The sequence below is a fragment of the Alosa sapidissima genome, chromosome 13, assembly GCF_018492685.1.
Source record: "Alosa sapidissima isolate fAloSap1 chromosome 13, fAloSap1.pri, whole genome shotgun sequence".
Taxonomy (NCBI): Eukaryota; Metazoa; Chordata; class Actinopteri; order Clupeiformes; family Clupeidae; genus Alosa; species Alosa sapidissima.
This window is the reverse complement of record NC_055969.1, coordinates 22,517,002-22,544,201: the sequence shown is the minus strand read 5'-3', so window position 1 is coordinate 22,544,201 and position 27,200 is coordinate 22,517,002. Positions and strand designations below refer to the sequence as shown.

At 43.8% G+C, this 27,200-nt stretch overlaps 1 protein-coding gene across 1 annotated transcript in view; it reads right to left on the bottom strand.

Moving 5' to 3' along the window:
* The window catches only part of LOC121680539 (disabled homolog 2-interacting protein-like), a 250,121-nt gene that overhangs the window by 179,609 nt on the left and 43,312 nt on the right, over positions 1 to 27,200 (bottom strand). Inside the window, 1 exon segment of the mRNA XM_042059939.1 lies at positions 16,459 to 16,582. Within this exon segment, the coding sequence (XP_041915873.1) occupies positions 16,459 to 16,582 (124 nt within the window).

Genomic DNA, 27,200 nt, shown 5'->3' with positions numbered 1-27,200 from the left:
ACATGTAGGATGTTTGATTCGTCTCCTCCGGGCTTCACACGCCTGTGAAGTGAACCAAACAGCCCTGTGGCCATGAGTTCTGCTCTGCTTCCTCTCTCTCTCCTCAGTGTTAGCGTTTCCTGTGTTATTCTCTATTAGGCATGTTTCCCTCTAACACACACACAGGGGTTAAAGTGGGGGGGAACGGGGAGGAACGCAGTTCCGTCACCTCAGATAAATTAATAATAAATATATTCTTTCACACCAATGATATAGCGCGATGATATTGTTGAAATAAATGGTGAGTTAATTTTTCGCGTGTACAGAGGTGACCAAGAAACTAGCAATTACTGTCCAAAATGTTTTGCTACACCACAATACTCAATATGTTGTCCAACGGTGAGTCATTTTTCCCCGTTGCACCAACACTGGATTTTAGGGTCCCCCACCTGCCAAATCCCACTTTAACCACTGCACACACACACACACAAACAGAGAGAGGGAAGCAGCTAACACACCAAGTGTGTCTGTTTGTGTGTGTGTGTGTGTGTGTGTTTTCCAGAGTCCACTGTTATCTGGGACACCATGGTTGTTGAGATGATGTTAGTGATTGGCAAGACTAACTGCACTGCCTTGGCGTGGGCCTGTAAATCACATAGAAAAGCCATTTACATTTAAAACACCAGGGAGGCAGAGAACACCAGCCAGCCCACACACAACTGCTGCTGGGTTTGTCTAACTGGTGCAGTGTCTGTCTGTTTGTTTGTCTAACTGGTACTGTCTCTGTTTGTCTGTTTGTCATGGTGTTGGGTCTGTCAGGCTCATCTAACTTGTGTTGGGTCTGTCTGGTCTAACTGGTGCTGTCTCTATCTGGTTGTCATGGTACTGGGTATGTCTGATTGTCTAACTGGTGCCGTCTCAGTCTGGTTGTCTTGGTACTGGGTCTGTCTGTTTGTCTCAGTCTGGTTGTCATGGTCAGGCGTGCCTGCAGGTGTACGTCCGTACGCACTGTGCGTACCATCAGGCTACTCAACAGCGAGAGAAAATTTCCCTTGTGTGTGTGTGTATTCACACCAAATTGGCCTACCACACCTTCCCAACTATGCACAGTATCCTATTAGCTGCATGCCATCAGGCTATTTACCATTTTCTATTACGTAAAGTTAGTGAACACGTTATCAAAATTAACGTGCACACATTTTGTTTGAGCAGGAGAGAGAATACGCACGCAGGCACACAATAGGCTACTTGTTGTTTTCTTTTACTCGGCTATCTATATATGGTTATCAGCACACAATGTTGAGCTAATTCACGAACTCAATACTCATCGTGGATATCACAAGTTTTAAACAACGAAAACAGAAAGGATGGCGGCAGCAAAGCTAGGAGTTATTCCAGATGGACAAGAACAAGGTGGGCAATTGGTGTGCTTGTCAGAACGTTAGACTGCACCAAAGCCAGACGTCACGTTACGCTAGAACAAAACTAAAAGTAACTTTAGCCTGTATAGGGCTGTATCAAGTTGTCCAAATGAATAGGTCATTGTAGACGTTGTCGTTGTATTATTGCATGTGGATGTTGTTATGCTATGTAGGCTACTTTTTTGCTGACTGACCAATGCACGGACCTAAAACAGACAAATATTGTTCACGAGTGATTTTTTTTTTTTTTTTGCGGGGGGGCCGGGGGGTGATGGGTGTGCGTACCATAGCATTAATTCCTGCAGGCGCCCCTGGTCATGGTACTGGGTCTGTCTGGTTGTCATGGTACTGGGTCTGTCTGGTTGTCTAACTGGTGCTGTCTCAGTCTGGTTGTCATGGTACTGGGTCTGTCTGGTTGTCTAACTGGTGCTGTCTCAGTCTGGTTGTCATGGTACTGGGTCTGTCTGTTTGTCTCAGTATGGTTGTCATGGTACTGGGTCTGTCTGGTTGTCATGGTACTGGGTCTGTCTGGTTGTCTAACTGGTGCTGTCTCAGTCTGGTTGTCATGGTACTGGATCTGTCTGTTTGTCTAACTGGTGCTGGGTCTGCCTGGTAGTCATGGTACTGGGTCTGTCTGATTGTCTCAGTCTGGTAGTCATGGTACTGAGTCTGTCTGATTGTCTCTCCGCATCTCTTTCCATCTGTTTGTCTCTGTCTGTCACTGCCTATAAAATGTTACCGATGTATTGACACACACACACACACACACACAAATGCCATGCCGGCATACACACACACCCACACACACGGACATACGAAAGACAGCCAACAGAATTAGAATCAGCTACAGAATTAGAATTTGCTAGAAGTAGCAAACATATTCGCGTGGGCTGTGTGTGTGTGTGTGTGTTTGTGGTTAGGTACGTGTGTGTGTCTGGAGGGGTGTATTTTGTGGGCAGCCCCGTGGTCTGTCAGTGGCCCCTAGAGAAGGTTACCACTGTAACTGAGGGGCTAATGAAAGGGTGTTATTTTGGGGATGGTGTGTGTGTGTGTGTATGATGTATGTGTAGTGTTTTAGTGAGTATGCGTGTGTGTGTGCACGCAAGTGTGTTTGATTGTGTCTGTGTATGCTTGTGTGATGCTGTGGTTTTAGTCTCTGTGTGTACACTTGCTCTCCTCCCTCTCTCACTCCATCTCTCCCTTCATCCATCTATTTCTCTTTTTTTCCTCGCCTCTGTAGAGTTGTTCTCTTTTTTCATCTCTCTCTCCCTCCCTCTCCCTCTCTCTCTCTTTGCGTAACACACAAGACTGCTGCACACACAGCTGATGTCACATCAGATGCATCAAAAAGAACAGAGAGGAAAACAATATTTACTATCAATGTTTGATTACATTTTATTTATCTATTTATTATTTTGAGTTTATTATTTCTGTTTGATCTCCTTTTTGCTCTTTGATTTTGGCTCTTTACTATTATTTCTTTCTTTCTCTCTCTCTCTCACTGTCCCCCCCCCCCCCTCTCTCCTTCCCACTCTCTTCAAACCTTTCTTCCTCCTGTTGTCTCTGTTTCAGGTGGATGACCTGGGATGAAACTTCTGCACAGGGGGATAGAGAGAGAGAGAGGGAAGGAGAGGGAGAGGGAAGGAGAGGAAAGCAGCTGATCGAAGGAATTAAATTATATGGACAGAATGAGAAGAAAAGAGCAAAAACAAGGGATAGAGAGAGAGAATGAAATGATATGGACAGAATGAGAAGAAAAGAGAAACTCAAGGGATATAGAGAGAGAGAGAAAGAATGACAAGACAGATAGAGAGCAGGAGACAGAGAAACAGGTCAGAGGATGAAAGCATAGAGCATCACAGTCCCGCCCCTCCTCCGAGAGAGCTTAGTTTCAGGAAGAAAGTTTCCCATTCAGTTCTCCTATTGACGTTTTGGAAAAATCCGTATCTAAAGAGTTTTAGAGCATGTCTTAGGCTAATCAGCTACGGCGTAACTCATAAGCATACAACAAATCATTTCGAGTGAAAAAATGAAGAGAGTCCAAAAGTCCAAAAAAAGTCAAAGGTACAAGACTGTGTACATATTTTATTTCCGAGCGAAGGAACTACTCATCCCATAAACCACTGCGCCTCACTGAATAATATATAGAAGCAAGGCAGAACTGGCGTGAATTGCCATTTGAACAACTTACAACTGACGACAGCACATGAACCTTTTCCTCCAACAGTGATTTTTATATAGTGAATGTGCACTTAACAGCAGTTATTTCAGGAGTATTCGTGTAAATAACAGTGTTTTGGTATTTAATGTTTTATTTACCATTGTGTATTTTATATTGTGTGTGTGTGAAAGCGGTTAACGTTAACATTAGCAACATGGTGCAGTGCTTCATTTCTGACTGCCATCCTGATGCATGGACCAGTGCATGGTCTGCTCTTTGACCACCATATTCAGTTTATTAACTTGCTGTAAATTATTACACAAAATGTTCATTAAATGTACGAAGAAGTATTTCTAGGTTAATGATTGATGATATGACTTGTACAGTATGAAGGCTACAGTATGTTAACTAGCATTACCAACCTCCCTGCAAAACTCACCACAACTTTGTAGGTCTTGTCCCTCATGCTGGCCCTTACAAAACCGTAAGCTGACCCTCGGACACACAGCAGTCAATAATGTGACCCGATTTAAAGTGGTTTTCACCCCTTTGGACACTCTTGATTTCGTTTTCATCCTTGAAACAGTGAAATATTCACGGGGGCATGGACGGTTTGCTAACCATTTTACTCCAGTGTCTAGCCGGTGGTAGCATCCAGCTTGGGCTATCAGCTAGTTAGTTCAAAAGTTGAAGTACTTAATGAGGATATACAGGGCTCTTTATGCCTCGACTAAGTTGATGTTGCCTAGAAACAACAATTCATGTTCATAGAAACAACAAGGTCACTAAAACATAATATATTTCATACCTGTGTTGCAGCATGTAGGCTAATGTTAGCAGCATTATAATGACATTCTAATGTCTGAAAGGCTAATGATTAGCCTATCGGCTACCTGAAAAGTTAAGTGTTTAAACTAGCATTTACAGTGATGGTTTGATGGTGTGTTGGCCCTGACTAAGTTTGTGTGATACATAAACCGCAATCCTTGTTGATACAAGTACCAATGTTCGTCTATAAAGTTTTTATTCACATTAAGATTTTCGCCATAGGCAGTAAAAGACTCCGCCATCATGGTCAGGGATTTTCGCTGTGAAAGTTTACACACTTTCAACCAATCAGAGGCATCACTGAGGGATTGTGGGATTGTTCAGGATTATGGGTAATGAAGTACTTATCCAAGACATCGCAAATAAAATACATTTATCTCAAAACAAGGTTGGTGCCCAATGAATTTTTGCCGTCCATATGAGCATATACAATTTCTTAGTACAGCCGTAGCTGGTTTTAAGTCTACCATGTATGGTTACGTTTTTATGGTTTATACCCCAATTGTCAATGGAGAAATTGTATTGAAATCTTACTTCCGGATTTGGCTGTGGGCGGGACTGTGATGGTCTATAGAGAGATAAATGGAGAGAGAGGGGGAGAGAAGGAAAGAGAGAGAGAGAGAGAGAGTTCTTCTCCTTCTCCTCAGCATATTTGAGCTGTTGACTCACTCCTCTCACCGCATTCTTCCAGAGGGGAGCGTGGCCCACACCGCAGGCACAAAGCTCTACGCCAGGGTCACACACACACTGAAATACACACACACACACACACACACAGAAATACACACACAGAACTACACACTCACACACACAGAGACGACTACACACACAGAAACACACACATGCAGATACACAAAGACACACAGGCACAGTGTACAACACACAATATATGTATACCACAGATGCAGAGGTCTACACCAGGGTCAGTTACACACACACACACACACAAACACACACACACACACACACACGTACGAACAAACAATCACACACGCAAACCACTGCAAGCACCCTGCCAGGGTTAGTCTCAGAGACGAACTCTAAAGTCTGCCAAGGTCGGTCCCAACCACTGACAAAAGAGAGAGAAAAACAGACTTTTACTTTTACAAGCTTCTTCACAAAACTTTCATTTGGATGCTTCGGGAAGTAAGAGAGGGATAGACTAAAAGAGAGAGAGAGAGACAGAGAGAGAGAGAGAGGCAGGTAGTCTACAGGTTTGTTTTCAGATTTGGACTCTTTTGGATTTTGTCTTCTTACACACACAAACACACACCATCTACTGTACATTACTCTGACTTACAGGAACACACAGTTATACTCTCAGAAACACACACACAAACACACACACACACAATCATGCATGCACACACACACACACACACACACACTCACATGTGTGCACATGTTTCATAAGTTGTGTGAACTCTAAGCATATGATGGTACGTCCCATTTCCTAGAACAATAAATCTACCTCAGAGAGTAAACATCACACACACAAACACACACACACACACACACACACACACACACACACACATCTACCTCAGAGAATAAACTTCACAGTAAATTCCACACAGAGTCTCTTTCCACTGAGCTCTCCTTTCAACTCCTTTAAATGAGGGGACAGGGAGAGAGAGAGAGATGGAGAGAGAGAGGGAGCCAGTGTGGATAAAGAGAGGTGGAGGGGCAGAGATGGAGGGAGCGAGGGTGGGAGAGAGAGAAATGGAGAAAGAGAGGGAGCGAGAGATGGAGAGAGAGATGGAAATAGGGAGAGAGATGGAAATAGGGAGAGATGGAGAGATACGGATAAAGGGTGTGAGAGGGAGAGAGATGGAAATAGGGAGAGAGATGGAGAGAGGGAGAGAGAGATACAAAGTTTGCTGCAAGTCTCTTCTCATCTTGACTGTTCTCGACATACCAAACTTTATTAAGCCTCTCTGTCCTTCTAGCCTTCTAGAGGAGCTCAGCACATAAATACACACACAACACACATACACACACACACACACAAAACATAATCAGTTTATGCACTCCAACATCCCACAAACTTCAACCAATATTTACCCTCATCCTCCACAGCCACCCTCTGCTGAACACTACTTCCAGAGCCACACCAGCCAGGGCCGCCATCTCCGCACAAACTATCCGCTCAGAGATGCCCGACCCTGGGGTTCGCCCATGCAGACGCCCCCCTCCCCACCTGGACGCTGGTCCCTCTTAGTGAACTCCCAGAGACACTCACCCCCATTGGGTATGTCCATTTCCTGGCCTGTGTCCTGTTCCATAGCCTCACGGTGACAGAGACCGAGAGATGACTCTCGTCAAGCCAGAGACAAACACAGAACAGGGAGAGGCAGAGAGAGAGAGAGAGAGGAAGAAACAGTGGCTAGAGGAGAGAGAGAGAGAAGCGAGAGATAGAGAGAGGGAGGGAGGGAGAGAGAGGTGTGATGGGCTAAGATCTCCCTTCACCCTGAGAGCCAAGAGCAGCGCAGCTCTGAGTCCTGTCTGGATCCAACTGAACCCAGCCACAGAGCGAGGGAGCACAGAGAGAGAGAGAGGGAGAGAGGGAAAAGAGGGAGGGAGAGTACGAGAGAGGAGGGATCGCAGGGGAGCGAGAGGACTCGAAGTGGTGTGCTGCGTGCACATGGCTCTTTTCAGCTTGTTTTTCTCTCCCTCCCTTTTTCTCTCTCTCTCTGTCTCTCTCTTCCTCCCTTTCTCTCTCCTTCTCTTTCCCTCTCTTCAATTCTCCCTCCCCTCTCTCTCTCTCTCTCTCTCCCTCTCTCTTCCGCTCCCTCCTTAAAGACACAGCAACTGCGGGACTCCGTGTGTTGAGTTGTGTTTGGGCAGTGACAGGAGAGACTGAGGAGTCCAAGGGTGGGGACGAGACTGACCACATTCAGAAGGCAGAAAACCAGGGGCGTTGTGGGTGGGCACGGAGGGATGGGCGTCTGGGGTGCATTAGTACTAAAGTACTGTTCTTTTGCTAATTACAACCTGTGATAGTCGTGGTAAAAACTATTAGCTCACTGCCAGAGGATTCACACAGCTCTCCAGTAAATTGGATGTTTTGACTAGCTTTAGCCAGATGGCTAAACAACCTGATTGAGGGTATTCAAACTAAAATAGTGACTAAGGCCACACACTTTGATTTAGATTCCCCCCCCCCCCCTTTTTTGTGCCTTATTTTGTCATGCTTGGCTGAACAACATTTCAAAATTCGGTCTCATTTAGATTTAAACATGACAAAATAAAACACAAAACACGGAAAAAATCAAGGAGGCAGACTTTTTAAATATTTATTGACATTTTTTTTTTTTTTATCCTGCACCTGGGATGTGCACAATGACCTCCTGTAACTATTCAAACTACAAGTCTTAGTGAACATGGGCGAGATGTAAAAGGCAGAGCTCCCGCCTTTGTTCAAATTTCTTTTTTACTCACCTCTAAACATGACAAAGACACACAGCTGTTAAAGGAACATTTTGGGAAATTTGCTTATTCACCATCTCCCCCAGAGTTAGATAAGATGATACATACCTTTCTCATCTCTGTGCGTGCAGAAACCGTTTCATTCAGAACTGAATTGAACTGTATGTGCAAACACTTCATTCCGTTTCCCATATAATAGAGATTTTTTCTTACGAACCAGGAAGCTACAATGCTACAGCTAAAATCTACAAGCTCTAGTTAGGTTGGTCTAGTTAGGTTGAAGTCTTTTTTTAGTGGCAGTAGCTTCAAGTTTAAGGAGATAGGCTAATGTTGACATGCCACACGTCAACACCCGTGTTTGTGTTTTTCATGCTGGACATGACATAGGTTGTGGTCACATCGTCGATTCTACTTTTGAATTCTAAGTTCGAGATCGGGGTGTTATTTTGATCGATTTTTGACATCATGACAGCCCTAGTATACAAGTCACAACATGTTGGAGTTCTTATGTCACTTTAGGGTGCTATAGGCCCCTTCAATATATGTAAATATCCAGAACCTAGGTTTGGTGCGCACGCAACATGGGGTCAGAAAATGGTGCAACTAATAAACCGGCATGTTGAGCTGTCAAGGTATGCACTTTCATTGTCACCCTAGGACCGCAAACCGTACCTTTATAAATGAGTCTTAGCTAATGCCGATTGTCTGCCTGATCCTGAGCTAATAACAGAATGGGTAGAAGACGTTAGCAAGTGGCCAGAGATTCATTGGCCTGCCATATGCAGCTATCTGGTTGACAAGCCCAGTGTGATGGTACAGAGCGAACCTGATGAAGCGCTAGGCGAAACGCGTTGTTCGTTCTACAATAAATATTAAGTTACAGTGATCAGTGTGCGGTGATTTTTGATCTTTCACTCTTGGTAACCTAATATATCTTAGTATCAATCTTCCCACTACTGCTTGTCACCTTGTATGTATTCTAAAGTTTTGAATACACCCCTCCATAGCATAATTATATCCCTTTTGATAGCTTCTGGAGGAAAGTAAATCCTTTTATCGATCAAAACGTCCTCAAAGCCTGCTTTCATATACTGTCAGCTGCCATTGTCCACAATGTATTTCTAATCAAGTCTGGTTTGTTTGTCCGAGTTTTCACACGGTAACAATGGGGGGCGGGGCTTAGCGACAGGTCAATTGTGTGTGTGTGTGTGTGTGTTTGTATGTATGTTTGTATGGTTAAGTGAGCCTGATACTTATTATTGATCTGTTCCCTAACTCCACTCAAAGTTTAGCTAAAGGCCTCCTCTAACACCATGCTGTGAGTTTGAGGGAGTTAGCTTGCTAGTCAGCCAGACCTCTGCACTCCCACACTCCAGTCCAGTGGGGACAGCTCATCGATGACGGCCCCGAACAAGAAAGTCAAGAGAGCAGATGATTGAATAGTTAATGCTAGCCATGCTAAGAGTGCAAGAGAGCAGATTAATAAATAATTAATGCAAGCAATGCTAGCTTGGATGGCAGCCAGCCAAGCAGTGATTAATGCAGCCTAATGAAGACCATAGCAAGCTATTAGTGTAGGCTACTCATTATATTCAATATTAAGGAGACGTCTGTGTTTTGATAATATAATGCTACTTGACAGGACTAGGCTTCTTGGCTAACGCTATTAGGAGTCTGTGTTTAGTGTTAGCAGTGAGTTGTGTTTCTATGGCAGGCATCTCCAACTTTTTCCTCTGAGAGCTACTTTGACAAAATGAACATGGACGAGAGCAACTAATGTTTTTTAGTAGTCGTAGTAGCCTGTATTCACATAGCTGATCTCCCATAACAACTGAATAAGCTTCAGATGTATTCATTTCAATTCCTATACCTTCTCTGTTTTGTAGACTCCTGTGGAAATTGATGTTACATTATTACCAACTGAAAAACTCACACCTCAGATACATATGTACTTGACATTTACATTTTTGAAAAAAAAATACTCCCTCCAATATAGTATATTTTTTGACAAAGAAAGTGTCCAAAGTGTGGAATTCAAAAGGCCAGGTATTAAAAGGTACTCTGTGGTGTTGGGAACCCAATAGTTGAAGGAGAAAAAAAAATAAATCTAAGACACTATTCTCTCAGCATAAAAGCATAAATGCCTTTATTTTAATGGCTATTTCATGTTTGAAAACCTTAAAAACAAGTGGGTGAGACAACCCATGCGTAGCGGCACAAACAGTCTCCTTCAGGCTATTGTATGTTATTTACTTTTAATGGCCTGCTTGGTAGTCATTTATCAAAACCTCATGCCAAGCCTGCATCACCGAATAACCACATTAGCCTACTAGGGAGCAGCCTAATTAGCCTAGAAATCTAGACGCACCCTAGCGGCAGCAAATTACATTTGCTTCCAGGGCTAGTCTAGAAACTCTCCGTTGGTTTGTGAGCTTGAAAAATTAAACTTCAATGAGGCCAATCAAATCATGTATAGAGTCATTAGGCGGGATTAACATAATGATTGATGGCAGAGTTGGAACGGTTTGGCTTAAATTCCCTGCTACTTGAAAACAAAGAAGATGGATGTTGCTGTTGGCCAACAGTGTGACATGAGTTAAGCTTGTTTTAAGTTGGCAAAAGTTTGAACTAGCCAACTAGCTCCGCTGGTGGGAAAAAGCATGGGACTCAGCGCTGTCCTATTGCGTGCAGAGGGAATTTGAAAAACCGATTATCCCGCCCCTTGGACTGAGCACTTCGAACGGTGAGTGCCCAGACCCTACATTTTAATTGGGTCTGGCTCGTCAGGCTACAGCCTAATATGTTTAATTGGTAAATTATCATTTTGTATCAGAACAGAAGAGGAGAGAAGCTACTGGTTGCTCACAAGGTATTGGGGACCCCTGTTCTATGGACCTCTAACGCTAATGCTAGCCAGGCCCTTTGAGGTTTGGATGGGGGACCATATTGACATGCTCCCATGTTAGCATTAAATGCTACACATGGTTATCAGAAGTCCCCCAAAGGCAGTGGCCTCATAGCCTGCTGCACTGGGCTCGTTAGAAGAGGCTGTCAGTGGGAATTCAGTTAACTGGACGTTAAATAATGAGCTTGGGAGGAGAGAGTGAGCTCCTACTTGAGGACACATGAGTGCAGAAAAGAGAGAGGGAAGAAAAGTGGGACCTTAACCTTAATTTGATCAGATAGACTCAGTACCAGCACTACAGCCCTGTGTAAAACCGTGGTCTACTCAGCAAACTTAATGAAATCTATCAGTGCACAACAGTTAATTATCTGCATAAACAGCATCACGTGGCACAGCACAGAAGGAGTTGGCATGGCGTGGAGCTTGACCCATGGGCGGCCGTCAGTTAGCCTGGAAAAATCCAAACTTTCCACATGAAGTGGTTAGAGAGCCTGGTGACTCACGATTGAGATTGCTTTCCAACACTTGCATCGCAGTGGGCACTAACTTTGAAATCATTGGTCCAGCCTTACCAATCACATTGATTAGAGATTCCTAATGTTACTTCCTACTTCGCCTAAACTTTACAAACTGCCAGTCAGGAAACAGTCAGGAAACAATGTATGGGTCCAACTTTGCTGTATATACATTTCTGCATTTTCCCAACTGCATTTTTTGATGCTTGCAGATGTTGCTGCTACTGTTTCAGTTTCATCTTCCCCTCTTGTCGCTAACTGGCCAGACATTTTTTTTTTGTCTAAGGAAAACGTTAGTGAATTATCGTGTCCCACTAGTATCTCCCTGAAAGGAGATCTAGGATGGGCGGGGTCAGGCAAGCCGTCAGTAGCCCTCGCGATAAATTGCCTGATTGTGATCCAGATCATGAATCATTTATGAATATGCCAACATGTAAAAGGAACTTCAGACAAGTTGAGGCAACTGTAGACAACTAACTTTTGGAGTAAAGAAGTCTTTCATAATATTCAGTTTGAAGGTATCGTGTAAAATGATCTCTGTCTCTACTCTCTCCTGAGCAGCTGCATTCAGTGTTACCTCAGAGAAGTGTCACAACTTCTGAAAGTGGGGGTGACAGTGTAGATAGTGTTTTGGAGTTGTGTGTGTGTGTGAGAGAGAAAGAGAGAGAGAGAGAGAGGTTTGAGCTAGCAGAGTTTGAGCTCCTACTCCAACTTGACACTTCAAAGAGTCCCGAGCCATCACCCTCTCCCTTCAAATATTAGAGACAGGCTGGGCACAGAGCGGGGGAACAAGGGAGAAATAGAGAGAGGGTGAGAGAGAGAGAGAAAGAGAGAGAGAGAGAGTGAGAAAGAGAGAGAAAGAGAGAGTGAGAGAGAGAGAAAGAAAGAGAGAGAGAGAACGAGCAGAGGGGGAGGCGGGGTGAGAGGGAGATAGACAGATACAGAGAAGGAGAGATAAAGAGAGAGTGGGGGATAAAGTCCCGCTCAGATTCCCTTTTCTTTCTTCTTCTCTTTCATCTGGTGCCATCCTCTCGTTGGGACTCTTGCTCGGGACAAACGGCGTCGATAAATAAATTAATGATGCAGGAGAGGAGGCGGAGAGAGAGACAGAGAGGAGAGGCGGGAGCTTGTTGGTGTTTTTGTTTGTGTTTATAATGATGCTGTTGTTGTTTATAATATTGTTGTTGAGCCATTAAGCAGAGGTGGATATGGGAGTTTGTGTGTGTGTGTGTGCGTGTGTGTATGTGTGTGTGTGTGTGTGTTGGAAAAGTGCTGCTGTCACATTAGTGGACCTGAGAAAGTAGAGGCCCTCGTAGCACATGGGTCCCCGCTGGACAGAGTTCAGAGAGCCTTTCATAATGCTGGGGCTTAATCAGAAAGACTGAAAGGGGACAGGAGAGGGAGAGATGGAGGAGAGAGAGAGAGAGAGAGAGAGAGAGAGGAGAGGGAGGGGGAGAGAGAGAGCAACCAATAGAGACAGTGATATGGAGACAGAAGAATCAAAGATAATCAAAGATTATGTGCATTTGTGAGTGTTTGTGTTTGTGTGTGTATGTGTCTGTCTGTGTGTTTGATTCTACATAATATGCATTTCAATATGAAAAACACCCCTCTAGCAGGACAAGCGTACCTTGCAAAGTGCATTACCCTGCAACGTGCAAACACCTCTGTTGACTCTTTTAAAACCATCCCTTCTCTGCCAAACTCTTGTTGCTAAGAGACGTCTGAAGGCTTCCTAAAAACTCCTGGCTTCCTCTCCTTCCCCATGGTCACTGCTTCTGGCCTTTCCCCCAGTGCCCAGAAGTCTTGTCTTTGTGAACGATACAAGGTCCTGTGCCTTAGTCTTACAAATACCAGCCTTTTATTTCAGGTCACTGGCTACCTCTGTATTTGTTTAACCTTTAATTAAGTTTGGTTTGGGAACTGGACATGAGGGGAGATGGGGGGAGACGGACAACACATGGCAACAGCCAGGGAGGGTTGAGAGGAGGCTTTTACTGTACAGTCAGGTATTCAGTCCATTAAGCTGATGTTACAGTGACTTGCTGAACAGACCCAGTTTCAAGCCAACATGATTTATTTGTGTGTGTGTGTGTGTGTGTGTGTGTGAATGTTGTGTTTTATTGTGTGTGATTGACTGCTTTAGATGTGTGTGAGTGTGTGTACTGAACGTGTGTGCTAGTGTGTGTGTGGGTGAATGTGTGTGTGTGTGTGTGTGCACGTTTGTGTAGGTGTGTGTGTGTGTGTGTGTAGCCACATATCTCACACTTGAGAGACCATCTGAACATAATTCACACAACGTGGGAATGCACGTGATTCAGTCATACGCTTGTGTGTGTGTGTGTGTGTGTGTGTGTTTGTGTTTGTACAATAGCACAAACACACACACACAAGCACACACACACACGCACAAACAAGCACAAAAAATAACAAACAGAACAAAGCAAAAAAATAAAATAAACACTGTTTTAACATATTCATGCATAAAAATCAACCTTAATCAAACGAAACAACCACGTTTCCTTCTCTTAAGCAGTCACTGGGCATGAATAATATATTCCAGCACCTCCAACCAGCAGAGCCAGAGAGGGAGAAGAGGCTGAACTCAGAGCAGTGATGGCCCAAGAAGGGTGCACAGGGCTGGGTCAGTATTAAGCCAAACCTCCCTCTGTGCTGAAGAGGTCAAGCCGCTAGGTCGCTAACATCCCATAAGCACTGCTGCATCACAGCTTATAAACACACACTGAGATGGATGGAAACACTGGAGACTGGTGTGTGTGTGCGTGTGTGTGTGTGTGTGAGTGTGTGTGTGTGTGTGTGCGTTCGTGTGTGTTGTCCTTCCTGGTTTCTCTGACACACACACACGCACGCACACACTTACACGCACACACGCACGCACACACACACTTACATAATCTGTGTGCCAGAGACTTGTTTCTCCCCTAATACACAAAAAACACATCAACACTCAAATACATGTGAACTATCCTGTAACACGTGCTCACACACACACACACTATATTACATAAGCACATCTGTGTAAAGTGCTTCTATCCTCTGAGACTGGCAAATCCACACCTCTGACCTCAAAGGAACATCACAGACAACTGGAGCAAATGCACACACACACACACACACACACAAGTTTGACTTAAGACTGTGAGAACAACAGACCTGATAGAGGTAGAGATTCAGAGAAGAACGTAGATGTAGAGTTACAGAGAGAGATGAGAGAGAGAGATAGAGAGAGAGATGAGAGAGAGGGAAAGAGGGACAGAAGGTCGTAGACATCTGATGGAGTTGAGAAAGAGAGGGAGAGAGAGGGAGAAAGAGAGAGAGAAGGTCGTAGACATCTGATGGAGTTGAGAAAGAGAGAGAGAGAGGGAGAAAGAGAGAGAGAAGGCCGTAGACATCTGATGGAGTTGAGAAAGAGAGAAGGCAGACAGCACTATCACTGCCACACACACACACACACACAAAAGCACACACACACACACACACAAACCCATAAAATCACACACACACACACACACACACTCACAAAAGCACACACACACACACACACACAAACCCACAAAAGCACACACACACACACAAACCCATAAAATCACATACATGTACACACACACACACACACACACACAAACCGATAAATCCACACACAAACACACACTCACAAACCAATAAAACCACACACACAAGCAAACAGTGAAAATAACACAATACTACTCCAACACACGAGTACCCACACACACAAACATTCCAATGAAACACAGATTTACTAGGGCCTGAAGCTGCTCATATAGTGAACTGTCATAAAAAGAAAATGTCCACAGTGTCATTCTAGATTTTTGTAGATGCACATGGGCCTATAAAGCCAAAGAAAGCATAAATATTATTTGAAGTAGATTTCTGTATTTTCTAGTGAACAGCTGAAGAAAACAAATAGCAATCCAAAAGATTATCAACAGACACTACACATATGGCAAACAACAGCTGCCTTCTTCACAGTCTACCAAGCAAGCTGCTTGCTTGTCAAACAAAGATAAGATTCAGTGTGAAATAGAAAGAAAAAATGAAACAGAACAGTAGTGGCCCAACATGACTCTGCGCTATAAAACAGAAAGATGTCAACAGCAACATTTATGCTTTACTGGATCCCTAGTAGCAGCAACAAACTATAGCAGTAGACACATCACCATAAAACAGGTACAAGATCAACCTCTACTGGCCGATTGAAGAAATAACACTCAAAAGTGTATAAGTATATAGTATATATACTCTTTTGATCCCGTGAGGGAAATTTGGTGTCTGCATTTATCCCAATCCGTGAAATTAGTGAAACACACTCAGCACACAGTGAACAGAAGCACACACTAATCCCGGCGCAGTGAGCTGCCTGCAACAACAGCGGCGCTTGGGGAGCAGTTAGGTTAGGGGTTAGGTGCCTTGCTCAAGGGCACTTCAGTCGTGCCTACTGGTCGGTGTTCGAACCGGCAACCCTCCGGTTACAAGTCTGAAGCGCTAACCAGTAGGCCGCGGCTACCCCTGTGGTATCCTCCTGAGCAGTTCGTCAGTCTCTCTGTTCAATTCAATTCAATGTTGCTTTATTAGCATGACTGTAGGTACCGTGTTGCCAATGCACAAAACATAAAAGCATAACAATTTGTACAATAACACTGCAGCATATTGTGAACATATTAATCTCATATAAAATCAGTTATCACTTCCTCCCTCTGCGTGGTGCCTGAGATCAGCCAGTTGTGCAGGCCCTGTCTAACAGTCATTCACACACCCTGTTGGAGCTGCTCTGGCGCCCTCTGACTGAAGATCCCTTCACTACTGTAGTTCTCTAACGAGCCTTTTGACAGATCATTTTCAGGAGAAAAACACCCACGGAAATGAATTGGCACCACACTGCAGCTTTGCAGGGGTAATACACACATTGTTGAGCAATTTGTAGCCTGAAACCGATCGGGTTGTTTATCCACATGATCAGAGGAAAGGATGCACCACACCAACACACTACAGTGCACATCTATGACTGGCAGGTGGGTGGAACAGGACACTGCCCAGTCAGGAGTCAATTAAATTGATGTTGTGGGCATTGGTCAAGCAGTAGCACAACTATAGAGCCAGTGGGAGATAGATAGATATATAGAGAGGGAGAGAGAATGAAAGAGAGAGAGAAAGAGAGCAGCATGTCATCTTTAAACTTACCACTCTCTGTGGACAGCTGATTGTGGAACTCTGGGAACTGTGTTTCCACAGGAACACTAATGGTGCGACGCAGTAGGCGGACCTTAGAGTCCATTCGTCTGTTCTGAAGAAGCAAGGGATGGACCTGAGAGAGAGACGAAGAGAGAGACAGAGAGAGATGAAGAGAAAGAGAGAGAGAGAGGATGCAAAAGTTAAGAGAGAGAGTTGAGCTGTAAACCTTAGAGGCTTTAAATGATCAAAGGTGTTCATGTTGAACTTTACAGACAAATACAATAATCAGACCAATAAAGCAATGATCTTGAATTTCCCCTGGGGATCAATAAAGTATCTATCTATTTATCTATCTATGAAACAGAGAGCAGATGAATACAAATTGATGTGTTGCATCTCCAAATGTATGTATTCTCCCAAGAGTGTCATTATAACCATTTGCCCCAGCTAACAGTCCCTGGCTGTGTGTGTGTGTGTGTACATGTATGTGTGTGTGTGTGTGTGTGTCCTCTCCTCTCACCTCATCCATTACTCTGTCAGCCTTTCAACACTCTACTTTTCCACCTGTGTTCTATCTCTTCATTCATTTCTTTCTCTCATTCCCTTCCCTCCCATCCCACCTTCATCATTTTCACTCCTTTCTCGCTCTATTTCTCTTTTCTCATCTCCTCTATCCCTCTCTCCTCTCCTCCTCTACAGTAGCTCCTCCTTCGGCATCTGTCTCTTCATGAGCCATTAGCTGCTCCACTGGGCCCTTCGGCCGCACGTTTCTCCACCAATCAGACGCTCATTCTGCTGGAAAGGACAATCTCCTCAGGTGGGGCACTCTATAGATAAGAGCACACACATGCCCCTCTGCCTTGCTGGACGTCTTATAGAGAGATATACGTGTAATTGTACTTATTGTTATTTATCAGTTTGTCATTTGGCAGTTCCAGCGTTATGGATGTGACATTTGGATGCATATTGGTAAACAAAATGCCTTAGAATAGGGGCAAAAATAGTATCATTGAATTAATTTGCATAACTTTTAATGTAACCTCTGTCCTCTGAATACTGAGAAATCCTCAAATTTCATATAATCATTTTCATCCTAAGAATACAAGGTATTTTATCAGCGTTATGGATGTGACATGAAATAGACACACTTTTGTGAGAGATTACAGGTTCTCTACAAACTCTGTGAATTTTGAAGGAAACTGCCGAAACTATGATATATGTAGCATGAAGGAGACTTGAATGAACACAAAAAGTGTGTTTTTGAAGCTATGCATCATTTTCCTAATGCATTATGTAGTAAAATCTGGCGTTATGGATGTGACGGTTTCACGTTATGGATGTGACATGTCTGAACCAGTCTTCGACAAACTACATAAAACACATTATTAAGTAGTGAATTTTGATATGAAACAATTGAAATAGTAATCATGAAAAACTAGCGATGAAATTATTGCTTCCTCAGTGCCCACTTAGATCCACAGGAAGAATCAGGACAACAAGTCATTTAAAACATAAAAAAGAAATTTATTTTTTTCTTTTAACGTCATCAATTTTGATCAGTGATTCCCGGGTTACTGAAACACCAGGGAACATGAAACTTGGTGGCCACTCCCCCACCGCGCTAGGTTAAATGACTAGCCCTACCTGAACCGTTGCACCCAAAATGACAAAATATGTATGGTATGTTAGTCTCAAGAGCCCGCATCAACCTAGCCCATACCCACTCATTTGTGATTTGCACACATAAAGTACATGCACGCACACGTGCGTGCACACACACACACACAGTCGCACACATACAGACAGGCAAGCACACACACGCACACACATGCACAAACAGCCACCCACAAAAATGCACACTGATGGTAATTTTGATACCATAGATTTAATAGAGACCCAGTCAGACCAATAGTATGAAAAATCAGGAATAGAGTTTATTTACAATGATGCGCATCAAGGGAGAGACAGCATGACTTCACCTAAAGATCCATCAGCTGCTCTAACTAGACAAGGAAATAGGGTTTAAGTATCCTTCCAGGCTGACGGGAGATGGCGTTGGTCATCCCATCTCACGTGGACTACACTGAATCAGACCCTGATTAGTGGCAGCCTGGCAATCCGGAGCAGATAGCTACTGACGCAGCTATGCAGAACAGTGAAACACTGCAAAGTCATAATATTCCCTCTTATCTCTAAACACAGTCACACAGAGATATACACAGGGACAGTACAGATATCATACAGTCATTACATAGAATCATACTTTTAGTATCAAAGTGACCCACTAATGAGAAATGCAGAACATTAAACCACATATTGGAATATTGGACATAATGCAGAACATTAAACCATATATTGGAATATTGGACGTAATGTTCTATTCCACTTTCTCTCAACACACATAAACACACACACAGGCACACATATGCATGTGCGCATGCAAGCACACAATACACACAGGCACGCATATGCACATGCACACACACACACACACAGACACACACACACACACACTCTTATAAACAAAAGCAAACTCACATATGCACACACTCATTTACATGCACATGAGTTGCAGGAGTAGGAGATGGAGACAAATTGACAAGTGTGATTTATTTTTGTGAAGAGAATGTGCAGGACTGAGAGGCGGTCATATTTTGTACCGCTATGCGGTACATCTAGTTTATTGCTGCCGTTACTTATGTTACTCTGTGGGTATTAGCTACAGAGGACCTGACACTTCAAATGCTGGCATATCGCGTCACATTTAAAATTAAACTGTGTTAAACAGACGTGAGCGGCAGGCTGAACAGATCTGCAACAGAAGGAGGTTGCTATGTTAACTCCAGCTGCAAAGTCAGCCATCTTCACCAGCTAACACGATAATCCAGTTACTGTACAACAACAGTATGACAGTTACAGGAAGATAATCGCTCAGATTTTCATTATTAGGCCACTTGAAAATAGGCTATGGCTAGGCTAATCACTGGAGGTATTTTAATATTATGTTTGTTTTGCTAATGGTTAGGCAAGGCCTCCCTGTGGTTTTGATCAACCAAATAATCTTTGAAATGTCAATTGTAAACACTAAGGTGAAATGCGTTGAAACTGACATGCCACCAGAACAGACGTTTATCTGCTTTGAGCTAAAATAAAGTCTCCAGTCTTGTAAAGTCACATTATGTAACATCCATAACGTCAAATCCATAACGCACCATTAAAGGTTTTAAAAGTAAGAAAGGGGCACAATTTGTTCACCACACTTTACATTTATATAAATCAGCTTTGCACAGACACTATGGACATTGTCGCATCACCACTGTATGTGTAGCATAAACTTTTCCTATAAAATGTTATGGATGTGACATGGCCATGGAACTTGCTGACTTAAAAACAAAAGCCTTACAAATGTAAGGAGTTGTGGTCTTAAAGGCAAGCTGAGCATACACATTGCTCTACCATTCCCTTGTCAATCTGGAATTTGTCAAAGGATACAATTTGTTTGAACATTGGGTCCATTTAAAGGTATAATATTACCATGTGAAAAATGGTAATTTCTGTATGGTTGCACACCATATTTATGATGTAAAAAGAGTGTAATTCTCCATCAAATTCAATCCGATCATTTACAAACAATAAAATATAGACCTAAATGAAGATTTTAACAACAGTTCTATTTGCGTATGCACAACTTTTTTTTTTTCATGGTAAGGATGACCTTTGCATGATATTGCCCCATTAGTTAATCAACATGCACAAAGAAAACAATTTTTAAAATGTAGGCTATGTTTTTGCTTTAACTTTATGCACAAAACTGTGATTGGTCAACTCGCTCTGTGTGTTGAGCCGGCTGCTTCAAGCAAACTGTGGGTAGTAGCATCATACTAGTTCGCTAACATAAGCTTTGCAAATAAACTCAGACATATTTTGGTTATAATGACGGGGTTATCCGATTGTAAACTGTCTATCTGCCAGTAACGTTTTGAAATGAACACTTCATATCACCAACGAGCAGCAGTAGGAGTTTGTTCTAACAACCTTTGCGGTGGTGAGCGACACAGACATAAGAGACATAAAACTTTGAAAGGTTTACGCCGACGTAAAGGCAACTGCATTGTGTCGACGCAGAAGCATAAGCAGAAGCACCAGCACATCAGTGAGGGTGTTTACGTCAGATGCATCCATGCACAAATGTATGGGCGTACAAATAGCAGTCGCTTTCAAAATAAAAGCAACGATATTGATTTGCATGCATTATCTCTATGCTAGGCTCTTGCATTTCCCATGGGGATCAATAAAGTATCTATCTATCTCTATCTATCTATCTATCTATTGTTATTTCACGGACCTTACGCGGGCCGGTCAGGGAAAGCCGGATGTGGCCCGCAGGCCGTATGTTGCCCATGTGTGCTTTAGGTGGTGAAAAGCCATAAGATCATGACCTAACTGCTAAACGGCGCGTTGGGGTCCGGTTCGCCCTGTCGGGACTTATTTTTCCAATAATAATCAATGTTCTATACATTATCCCTTACTAAATAGCCTTTCAAATCATTCTTCTTCATTTGCCTAACTTTGTTTGACCTTGTGTTGTCAAATAACCCCCAATTAGGTGATTTCTGTTTCCGGGCAAAAGAAAAGTTATGATGTCCTGATTCTGCTCTTGACACATGCTCTGCTCTTGTGAGAAGGAAGCCCTGTGTGTAATCTATCAATGGCACAAACGAATACACTCAGATAGTTCTCTTTATATATAATTCAAGGATCCATACTGTAAAACTGATGGATGCTAACTGATGTTATGTATGGAACCTTGATGTAAAGCAGTATCTTGTATCAGTATGTCAGCTTAGTTGTTTTGCTGTGAGTGGACCAACATTTACATTTATTCATTGAGCATACACTGTTGTCCAAAGTGACTTACATATGTCAACTATATCACAAGGGATTACATTGTCTCGGGAGCAACTTGGGGTTAAGTGCCTCGCTCAAGAGCACAATGGTGGAAGCCAGGAATTGAACCCACAACTTTCAGGCTACTGCACGCTAGCCCAGCTCCTCAACCACTACACTACACCACTGCCCATATCAGTGACTTATTGTGTGCTCTGAACTACAGAGGACAAAGCCAGGGCCAGTGATTGTCTCTGAATGAACTGATGCAGGTGAGAGAAGAGAGAGAGGGTAAGACGAAGACACAGAGCGGGATTGAGGAGAGAAAAAAATCAGGAGAGAGACTTTGACTTTTAAGGTTCCTTTATTGACAGTCAAAAAGGAAACCAGGTAACATTAAAAACCAACCCATAATAAAAACCTTCCTCCACCCCACTCTCCCCCCAAAAAAAACACACACCCACAAAATATCAGGAGAGAGAGAGAGAGGGAGAGGGAGAGATGAAAGTAGTGAAAAAATGTAGAGTGTAAGTAAAGGAAATACAGAGAGAGATATAAGAAGAGAGGGATACATAGAGGTAAGAGTGACAGAATGATGAAAGAGAGAGAATGTGATATGGATGGAAAATCAATAAGACCTGACTACACTTCCCAGAATCCTTTCTGTCTCTGGAGAGCAGTGGAGTGACACTCATTTAGCATTCAGACACCTACTGTATTCCTGTCAACCTTTCACTCCAGCTCTCTCACTTTACTCCTCATCCCTCTGTTCTTTTATCTCTGTCCCTTACCTAATCCTCCCATTTGCTCCTCTTTCAGTCTCTCTCTGATCATCCCATTCTCCCAATCCTCTATTCAAACACAGACACAGGCACAGGCTATGGGCCCATCAGCACTTAACAGGAAGATGCAACCACTGCTTCTCATTCCGTGTCTGTATATGTAACTATGGCCGCCGAGTGTGAATCTATACAGGAACAGACGTGTGTGTGTGTGTGTGTGTGTGTGTGTGTGTGTGTCTGAAGCATTTATTTAGAGATGAAGACACGCACTGTCTTACGTAAAGAACCTGCAATATGAAGACATGCATGTGCGTGCCGTGCATGTGAGTGTGTGCATGAGTGTGTGCTTGCGCGTGCGTCTGTGTGTGTGTGTGTGCATGCAGGCGTGCGCGTATGACTGTGTGTGTGGGTGTGGGTGCATGCGTGTGTGTGTGTTGTGTGTGAGTGTGTGTGCATTGTGTGTGAGATGACACATATAAAGCAAGCCAAGGTGATAACTGCCTCAGGCTTGTGATTGTGAGTGTAACCAGCTGCTGTTAGGTGGAGCTGGTGGTCCCTATCTGCCGCAGTCTGCTGGCCTCTAGTTGTGTGTGTAGTCTGTAGTCTGTGTGTGTGTGTGTGTGTGTGTGTGTGTGTGTGTGTGTGTGTGTGTGTGTTTGTGTGTGTGTGTGTGTAGTCTCTAGTCTCTGTGTGTGTGTGTGTGTGTGTGTGTGTGTGTGTGTGTGTGTGTGTGTGTGTGTGTGTGTCTGTGTGTGTTTGTGTGTGTGTGTGTGTGTGTGTAAAGAAGAGCTTCTGGTTACTGAGCACTGGTGCATGTCATTACCTCTGCAGATTCATGCCCACTTGTCCAGAGGATGGGCTTTTACTGCCCCCCCCCCACCCCCACACACACACACACACACACACATACGCACACATACACACACACACACACACACTCTCTCTCTCATTTATGAGCCTGCTGTCTCTGTGTCTGTCAGGAGAACGTGTTCGCTAACAGCTTGTATAGTCGCTTCAGGATAGCATGGTTCAGCAAATCACATGAGTGTGCACGTGCACTGAGTGCGGAATGGCTCTGAGTATGTGTGTATGTGTGCGCGTGTGTGTGTGTGTGTGTGTGTGTGTGCGTGTGTGTGTGTGTGTGTGTGTTAGTACTGGCTAAGGACCTGGAGTAAGGAATAGGTCCAAGGTCTTATGTAACAGCTGCCCTCACAACAACCTCCACACACACACACACACACACACACACACACATACAAAGAGAGAGAGAGAAAGAGAGATGACACAGAGAGGGCAGTAGGCTTTGTTGCCTATTTCCATAATCCCATCACAAAGGACACCTAAGTCTGTGTGGGTTTGTGTGTGTGTGTGTGTGTGTGTGTGTGTGTGTGTGTGTGTCTGTTTAAGAGAGAATGAACATCACACACACTCACACACACACACACACACACACACAAAGAGAGAGAGAGAGAAAGCACTGAGACGTCCCAAGATGCGAACTAGCAGAGATACGATGGGCTATTGTGGGTGGGTTGTAACTCAAGTCTCTCTATTGGGCTGTGTTCTTATTCTCCAGCCATTCATCTCTTTCTCTCTCTCTCTCCAGCTCTCTTTCTCCACCCCTCCATCTCTCTCCCCCTCCCTCTCTTCCTCTCCTTCCGTCCCTCAGCATTTGTACTTTTGTATTGATCAATATCTCCCTCTTTCACAGTTCTCTCTCCCTCTATCCCACGCTGCAGTAATCCCTAGTCGCACCACTCGCTCTCTTCTTTCTGCTTCTCCACCTCTCTCTTTCTCTCTCTCTCTCTCTCTCTCTCTCTCTCTCTCTCTCTCTCTCTCTCCTTCCTCTCTCTGCTTCTCTACCTCCGTCTGTCCTCCCACCATCTCCCACTACCTTCTGTCCTTCCACTATTTTGTTCCCTCCCCACTGCTACCACCCTGTCTCTTCTCCCTATGGTTCTCTCTCATCTCTCCATCTCTCTATTTCACACTTCTCTCTCTCTTTCTATCTCTCATTCCCTCCCCACCTCTCTCTCCTCCTTATAGTTTCTCTCTCATCTCTCCATCTCTCTACCTCACACTCTTCTCTCTCTCTCTCCTTCCCTCTCTCAAATCTCTCTCTCTCTCTCTCTCTCTCTCTCTCTCTCTACCTCTCTGTGTAACTGTAGATGTTCAGAGAGGACTGTATGTGCTGAGGTATTGATGTGCAGCCACATTCTCCATGCTGTACTTGTCTCTGACTGGAAGTCTTATGTCATGTCAAATCTGAACCAGAGCACAGAGCTGGGTAGTATGATGCACACACATACACACACAGACCCGTTTCCTACGACAGCAGAAACCAGATGACCTGGTTCTGGATCCGTCAGACCAGTTTCCTACGACAGCAGAAACCAGATAACCTGGTTCTGGTTGAGTCAGCACTGGGCCCCATCTCTGCTCTCATCAGACGAGAAGTGGCCTGCGGGTCCACACAAAGGGTCACTATGGGGAATACACTTCCTGTCTGACAACTGGACAACAGAGACAATGGATAGGGGAGTCTAGATTTGGATAAAACAGCAAGATGAGGTCTGTGTGTGTGTGTCTGTGTGTCTGTGTGTGTATGTTGGTGTGTGTGTGTGTGTGTGTGTGTGTGTGTCTGTGTATATAAAGTATGTTGGTGTGTGTGTGCGTGTGTGTGTATGTATGTGTGTGTGTGTGTGTGTCCGTGTATATATGTGTGTGTGTGTGTGCGTGCATGTGCATGTGTGTGTGTGTGTGTGTGTGTGTGTATGTTTGTGTGTGCGTGTGTGTGCGTATGTGTGTGGGTGTGGGTGTGCGTTTGACTACAGTGTGAGTGAGTGGAGTGTATTCCTTGTCTGTGAGAAGAGGAGTGTGTCTTGAGGCGGAGGTGCATCAACGCTAACGCTAGCATTAGCCACCTGTGCAGTTCATTAGCTCAGCAGAGCAAAGATGCTTACAGCCATTAGACACACACGTGCGATCACACACACTCTCACACATGCACGCACACACACACACACACGCACACATACACACACACACACACACACACACACACACACACGTGCCACAATGACTGCAGCACTAAAGGCTCGAAGATGCTTCTGCAGATACGGTCTTGCAGTGCGGTCATAAACTCATAAGCATCAGCCTCTCCAAATCTACAAATCTACGGCAAAAATAGCTTTCCTGTATTCCTAAATAGTTTTCTCTTCTCCACGTGATCTATTAACTTTTATAGCATGCTACCCACTGGCGCCTTAATGCAGGGGCTTACCTGGGCTTCAGCCCAGGGGCCTCGACCAATGAGGGGCCTCCTAATAATAATAATGATAATCAATAATAATAAACGGCCGTGTCCATATTCGCGGCGTCAGTCATTAGCCTACTCTGGAGCTAGCCTAAATAATTGAGCACATCGTACAATGACAATGACATCCTTGCAGAGGCCCCCTTTGTCTTCTCTTCTAAAGTGTAACAAAATGTAACAAACTTAATAAATCCCAACGGGTGTGTAGAGGAGCTAGAGGAGAGGCTGAAACTGACTGACAAACTTACAAACTCTGGAGATAATGTGGGTAGGATTGAAGCAACGATAACGAATAACGCGGATTCCTGTAACTGTGCATGAAAACAGAAGGCATAGCAGGTAAATATCGTAGCAAATAGCCTGGCAATGAAACGGCCTTAAAAACATGTATTTCACTTGTCTCACTGGAGTGAACGCAGAACATGGGCTGTTGCGCAAAGAAATGAATTAGTGATCTGCATCTCCGTTCATCAAAAGCTAAGTTTTTGCTAACCCATTCGTTATGTTTTCTCCATTGTTAACATGAGATATGTCTCCATGTAGGGTACGTAGTGATAATGCATAAGGTAGCCAATGTTCACGTCATATGACCCAGCTGCTTGTTCTGTAGGCTAAAAGTATTTATGTCCCTCCCAAACTGCGTTTAAAAAATGGTGTGTTATGTAGACAGAATTAAAAAAAACCCTCCTGGGGAACCCCCCGACACGACAAACACATGCACGTTTGAAAGCTTGAAACTTCAATAACCCATCTTTTACTTTGCCTGCTACAGCCAGTGTTGTAAAAGTTCAACGCTTGTTTTCGTGCAGTAGGCTAGCCTTTTTGATAAGCGATGTCATGGGTAGACTGACGTGATTAAGGAGGGCTTTCTGTTCCTGTTTATGTAAATGTTTTACATAGGCTCAATAATGATGGGCGACACTGCATGTTAGGCTTTATTAACCAAAAGCGCACGTTATGTAAATAGGCGGGTCAGATCGCAGGCCGGGTAACATTTAATCATAATTAATATTTGCGGTTTGGGGGGGGGGGGGGGGGGGGGGCTTAAAAACGTGTAGCCCAGGGGCCTCAGGTGGTATTAAGGCGCCCCTAATGCTACCCAATAATGCTACCTGCTACTTAAAATGTTGTTACTGGTAATGTAGTTAGCATAGGCATGAAAAAAAAAAAAAAAAAATCACACTCAAATGAAAACATAAATAAAGGGATTGTGCTCTGATCCCTTTACATAAAAATGTCTGCTAGAAATAATCGCTAGCGTAAATGGACCACTGAGCCAGTGCTAGGAAACTTGGGTAACACTTTACTTGACAGTATCGACATAAGAGTGACATGACACTGTCATGACACATGAACCCTAACCCTAATGCTAATCCTAACCTCTAGCCTTAATCTTAACCCTAACCCTAAACCTAACCCTTATCCTAACCCTAACTTGTTATGACATAAACCGAATGTCACTGCGTTATGTCATAAATGTTTATGACTTGTTTATGACACATTCATTATTCATTCACATACTGTACATTGTCATGTCACTCTTATGTCGATACTGTCAAGTAAAGTGTAACCGAAATGTGCATGCACATGTGCAGTCAATATGGAGGCAGCAGGTCCGTACGGACACAAACATCAGCAGCACAGAGAAGCCATACGGCCGAGGCTGGTGACTGAATTTGAAATAGACCACATCTGCATAAGTATACTCACACACACACACACACACACACACACACACACACACACACACACACACACACACACAC